We start from the raw sequence: 5,348 nt of genomic DNA, 5'->3' as shown, positions 1-5,348 counted from the left end.
GCTGAAAGAAGTTTGCCCGTATCCACGATGTCGAGGTCAACTGCTTGGTAAACTTCTTCTACGAAGGCGACTTCGAGATGAGTGTTAAGGTGTTTGATAACAAATCTTATCATATCCACTACCACAGCGATGACTTGAACAACGATAGTGAAGACGACATCTTAGCGATGACTTGGACAATGATAGTGAAGACGACATCAACAAAGAAGACGAGGGCTAGCAGGACCTCTAGTTTAGGTTTTTGGGCCCTCCATTAGTGTGTTTCAAGGTTTATGAGTGTTCTTCGTCAGCCGTTTCGATGTTTTTTCATATGAAAGTGATGAAACATTTCCAAAATTACGAATAAAACGTTAATTTTAAACAAATAAAACGTTAATTTTAAATAAAAGATTGCTGGAAGTCGCGTATCGATGCATTAGCCTCACAAAAACCAAAGCTAATAGATACATCAGCATAAGTGCAGCAGACTCTACATACAGTATACACACGACATGACGAGGCGACCACAGCTACAGCCTACAGGCAACAACCTCGAGCTAGCCAACACGAACACACCACCTCGGCAAAAAAAAAAAAAAAAAAACTGGCGAAATTCATGTCTTGCCCGGCCCGACTCTTCCGTACTTAGCAGCACAAGATTGGCACGCCGAATGCAGCTTGTTATGCTGTACTTCAGAAGTAGCAGTCGAGGTAGCCGTGCCGGCGCCGCCTGCGGAACTCCAGCAGGCTGCCGTACGTCCTGTCGGCGACGCCCACGAAGAGCGCCTCGGCGCCGTCGTCCGGGCTGAAGGACACGCCGGCGATCTCCCCGAACAGGTCGATCTCCTGCGCGCGGGCATACCCGGCAGCGACGTCGTACACGTGGACGAAGTCGGCCGGCTCAGACGCCGCCAGGAACCTGCCGTCCGGCGAGAACTTGAGCCCCCTGACGGCGCCGATCCTCCCCTCCAGCACCGCGAACGCCTCCGACGGGTTGCGCACGTCCCACAGCCGGCACGTCCTGTCCTGGTTCCCAGTGGCCACGACGCGGCCGTCCGAGTGCCACGCCGAAGAGAACGAGTAGTCCTTGTGGCCGCGCAGGCTCGCGATTTCCTGGACGGCATCCTCACGCCATTAGCAGCCAGAGCAAAATGCAGACTCTTCTAAGCAAAATTGTGTACTACTGTACATCTCGTGAGAAACTCGGAGCAAATTTACATCTGTTCTGTACCTTTCCGGACTGGGAGTCGGCGATGATGAAGTCGGAGCTATCACCGAGAACCGCGAGCAGCTTCCCGTCGGGACTGACGGACATGTTCTGCATCACAACTCCATGGCATGAGATACTAAAAACAGTGGAACGATGCAGATAACTTGAGCAGCTCATCACGACAGGGCACACTCACATTGACCGACCATGGGAACGAGAACCCGGTGAGCAGGCTGTACTTCTCCGTGTCAAAAGTTCTGACAACGCAATCGTTGTTCGCCGCCATTACTCTGGTAGCGCCGCCACTGCATCACGGAAAGACACGAATTCAGTTAGCAAAACAGTTTCAATGATTGACATGATCGATCATTGCCCAGATTGGGAAGACAGATTGGCAATTGGTTTGCTCACTTGGGTGATTCGTAGATCTCGACAGCGTTGGTGATGGATTTTTTGTTGCCGGTCAGATTCGTACAGAACGCTACTCCAGGTTGGTCGACATGCTGACACAAAACAGCACCGTCAGCTAAGGAGATTCATAACAACATCCATATTCCATAGGTCTGCACTTCGTGCCTAATCATCCTACCTTGCAGATGAACTCCCCCTGGAAACCACCAGCCACCAGGAGATTGTCTTTCACTGCCATGGTGCTGATCTGCACTCTTGACAAGGGTCGAGCTCCACGGACAGTCTGTTAACGCAAAAATGCAAGTTGTGGATTAGACATTGATCGGCATTCCGATGATAGCTGCTAGGTGCGGTGGATCACCTGAGTTGGAGCAACTTGGCCTGCAACATTAAGCACTTCTTTTCCGCTCTGGACCAGAGATGACCAGTGCATCACAGAGTAGTTCTGCATCACGTACACATCATGCTTGGAAGTTGCCCACAGGAGGTTTCTCAGCTGCAGATGTTGAAGCATATGGTCAGCGGATTTATACCACAAGACACTGCAGAGATGCGATGATGCAAGTAAGCGCCACTCTATTCAAGTGGTTACCACGTTGAATATACTTCGATTCACATTAAAGCCAGAACATATCATTATCTAGTTCAGCTGATTTCTCTGCAACCAGATGTTCATATTACGACAACAAACGAGGAATGTCACCAAGGCAGGACATAAGAATGAACTTCTTTAAGAATTCAGTTTTAGAAAGTTAAAATTATCTGTTGCCACCGTTAAAATGCAGTGCTCCTTAAGGTCAGTAAAGAGCTACAGTTCTGCAAGTATGAGTATACTTTCCAAGCCAATGTAAGCAGTTAGTCTGAACCCCAGCTTAAAGCTCAAGCTAGGTAGACATTTTGGTTCGTATGCGTTGGGCTCACAAGAACAGTATACAAGGAGACATATTTGCACACCGTCACAATACGAGTCACCCAAAAAAAACGAAATATTCGATAATAAAAGTTGACGACATAGCAGTATCTAACTTATTAATTAGTCGTCTTCTCGTGTGCAACCTGCAAAAGGGGATTCATAGACACAATTCTTCTTTGCCTGTAATAGAACCATCACCTCATACTTCAATGGTGATCTTTAGTAGCGTTGACTGCTGAGGGTGCTCATCCACTTGCTTGCGGACCTGATATATTAGACGAAGGTATATCGCAGCTGTCCTATTATCACTGGTAAACTCTGAGACCAAAACTACAACTCCAGCTGAAGATATTCTGATCCGGGTCGTCATAAGACCTGCAACAAATGTTATGCATGTGTACACGGAGGAGGCATGAATAACAACATATACTGGATCAAATAAGATATAACATAACAGAAAATAAGATATAAACACAACGGACTGGGAAAATGAGGGATGTTCAACCAATCGCAATACTCCTGTTAGTGTGACCTTTTGCTAGATGACTAAACGTGCCTAACTGTGGTGAGGGGGCAAACCTTCACTAGCATAAGAACACGAATGTTATGTGAACAAGTAAACAAGCAATCCATCTCTGCAATAGTCATCCAGTAGCTACACAGCGACGCAGAGAAACAAATAACTGAAAGAAGGCCCTCTGCATCACACAATAGCTCCATCTGTTACCCGTGTGGCAGGTTAGGCAATTGACCAAGTAAATGACTCCTTCTCCCGGAGGATCAGCCTGCAACCGACTGCTAATGGTTGCTTCGGACTTTTTTTTCCACGCTACTGAATAACGGCACATTAATAGACTAGGAAATGGATAATCGCTTTTTGTGTCACATTTTCTCTTGGTTGTAAACTCTGAATATATTTTTGATTGCAAACTCTGAATATATTTTTACCCGTACTTTGAAATAAATGAGAAGCCGTATGCATCGATTGATGCATAAATGAGAAGCCTCCATTTCAGAAAAAAAAAAGTAAATAACTCTGTATCATTTTTCTGAATTAGCTGTCGTTTTATGAATAAGAAAGGATGCGTACATCTGTCGATCCAGTTGCAGATGCCAGGGCTCGTTCTTCTTTTCGAAAAATAATCACTACCGGGAGAATCAGCCGAGCTAATCCAAACGATAAATTTTCCGAAAATTTGTATGCAGGTGCAAGTTCACACTTTCTCATACGCATGAGTATCTGAAAAGAGATTTCCAAGAAATTCGGTACCTGAAAGTGCACTATCGTTGGCTTGACATGCCTCGTATTCGACTGAAAACCGTAGAAGCTGTCTCTTCTCTCCACTCGTTGGCACACCTATAATCAGAAATAATTGGCAGGACCAAACACAATTAACAAGGAGAACGTAGTTTACAAAAGATGAGCAGGGGAACCCATCTAACCTTTTCAGGTCCATCCCGCGGCCTAGCGAGGCTCTCGTAGTTCTTGTACTGTTTGATCCTGATCTGACGGTACTGATCCCTGGTGTAGTTCAACCTCTCCCAGGGTATCCCCTGCATGTCCTTCCCTTGTCTGAATTCCAAGGCCGAAGTGGCATCCATCTGCTTATCCTACGACAGGAAAATTATAAACCTGTTAGAACAAGCAAGGTGAAGTCGCTGTCCCGCTCATTTGTCGTCAGCCTGTAAACTCAGGAGACAGTGTTCGTCTTTGCAGCTATCAGGTGAGATTTCGCTTCTCAGGTATCAACCTCACTCGTCTCGGCACTTGGCAGTGAACCAAAGAGAGGATTCTGGCATCATACCATGTGAGTTTGTGAAGCGCCGCCGGAGGTTTGGAACCCTTGGCCGCCGGCATCGTCGTCGAACTCGAAGCCGTAATCGTCGCCGGCGCCGACCACCTCCAAATCGTTTTGCAAATCATGCGACATCGCCCACCGAATTGCAGAAGGCCCGAATCGACGAACACAGAACTCCGGACAAACCAAAACAAGAAGATCTCTATCGACTTGGTTGCGTGGCTGGAGATTGGAAGGAGGTTAAAGTGCCTGATCGGTGAGCAGTGAGCAGAACAAGCAGAGCGGGGAAGCGTGATGGAGAAAGATTAACTCCTGACCTCGCTGGTGTTTATATAGGTGGCGGGCGGGGTTGGCGTTAACGGGCTGGCGATCGCCGTTTACGACTGGGCGGTGGAGGGAGGCGGGCCCCGGAGTGTGTAAGGTTGATGTCTCGCTGCCCGCGCGCATGGCTCGGACGAGGCGTCTAGACATGGCGCTGTCCACATGTCAGGTTGCATGGCTCCCACGAGTGTGCGACTATCGCGGCGGATTTTGTCCCTTCCTCGCGCTTGGCACCATACTACTGTACTTCCGCGTTCACAAATACTCCCTCCATTTAAAAATTATTATCTTAATTTTATCTCTAGTTTTGGACGCGCAAATTGATCGCGCGGTAAGTTTGTGTCGGACAGCGGACACGAAATTGGTTATTCTTGATCATCTTTTACCGCCGTTTGCGCCTGGGGGACCTCCAGTGGAGCGACGCTTTCCGCATCCGCATGAAATGAGATGATTTAACAAAATAAAAAGGTTTAAGTAGTCTCAGTTATTACATCTAAATTTTTAAAAGTCTACATGAAATAAGATGGTATTTCTCTAAGTATTATTTTCATGGCCAGCTAATGCCCACCGATGCTCAATTAAATCCATGTGTAGGCGTCTAGACACATTCTCGTCTGTGATTTCAACATTCACATACAGATAGCCTGCCAGGATGATGTCCTAGGGATTTGCGCAACTAGCTCACCTTGGAAATCCCATTGGTGCTCATTGCGGC

The 5,348-nt window shown here is 47.2% G+C and overlaps 1 protein-coding gene across 3 annotated transcripts; it reads right to left on the bottom strand.

The window, feature by feature from the left end:
* Positions 1-354: 354 nt before the first annotated feature.
* Positions 355-4,598, bottom strand: LOC124702542 (uncharacterized WD repeat-containing protein C2A9.03-like). 3 transcript variants are annotated; one of them, XM_047234688.1, is made up of 9 exons: positions 4,319-4,598; positions 3,957-4,124; positions 3,784-3,870; positions 1,962-2,096; positions 1,779-1,883; positions 1,601-1,692; positions 1,386-1,494; positions 1,211-1,297; positions 355-1,092 (listed from the first exon to the last, which is right to left on the bottom strand). In XM_047234688.1, exons 1-9 carry the CDS (start codon positions 4,442-4,444, stop codon positions 673-675), a joined length of 1,329 nt encoding a protein of 442 aa, XP_047090644.1. In that variant the 5' UTR covers positions 4,445-4,598; the 3' UTR covers positions 355-672. The 3 variants fall into 3 exon arrangements, with proteins under 3 accessions (XP_047090644.1, XP_047090646.1, XP_047090645.1); XM_047234690.1 differs by lacking the exon at positions 4,319-4,598 and adding an exon at positions 2,712-2,888 and having other exon boundaries at positions 3,957-3,981; XM_047234689.1 differs by lacking the exon at positions 4,319-4,598 and having other exon boundaries at positions 1,962-2,888; positions 3,957-3,981.
* Positions 4,599-5,348: the final 750 nt, after the last annotated feature.

Source organism: Lolium rigidum, chromosome 3, assembly GCF_022539505.1.
Source record: "Lolium rigidum isolate FL_2022 chromosome 3, APGP_CSIRO_Lrig_0.1, whole genome shotgun sequence".
Classification (NCBI taxonomy): domain Eukaryota; kingdom Viridiplantae; phylum Streptophyta; class Magnoliopsida; order Poales; family Poaceae; genus Lolium; species Lolium rigidum.
The sequence above is the reverse complement of the archived record's forward strand: the minus strand, read 5'-3'. Positions and strand labels throughout refer to the sequence as shown.

What these genes read in the sequence shown, in the direction of transcription:
- LOC124702542 (XM_047234688.1), bottom strand. Translation starts at nt 4,444, where the DNA reads ATGTCGCATGATTTGCAAAACGATTTGGAGGTGGTCGGCGCCGGCGAC. An exon ending in GCCAAGTTGCTCCAACTCAG is followed by an intron (nt 1,884 to 1,961) that starts GTGATCCACCGC and finishes TTGCGTTAACAG; the next exon opens with ACTGTCCGTGGAGCTCGACC. An exon ending in CGTTCCCATGGTCGGTCAAT is followed by an intron (nt 1,298 to 1,385) that starts GTGAGTGTGCCC and finishes GTTGTGATGCAG; the next exon opens with AACATGTCCGTCAGTCCCGA.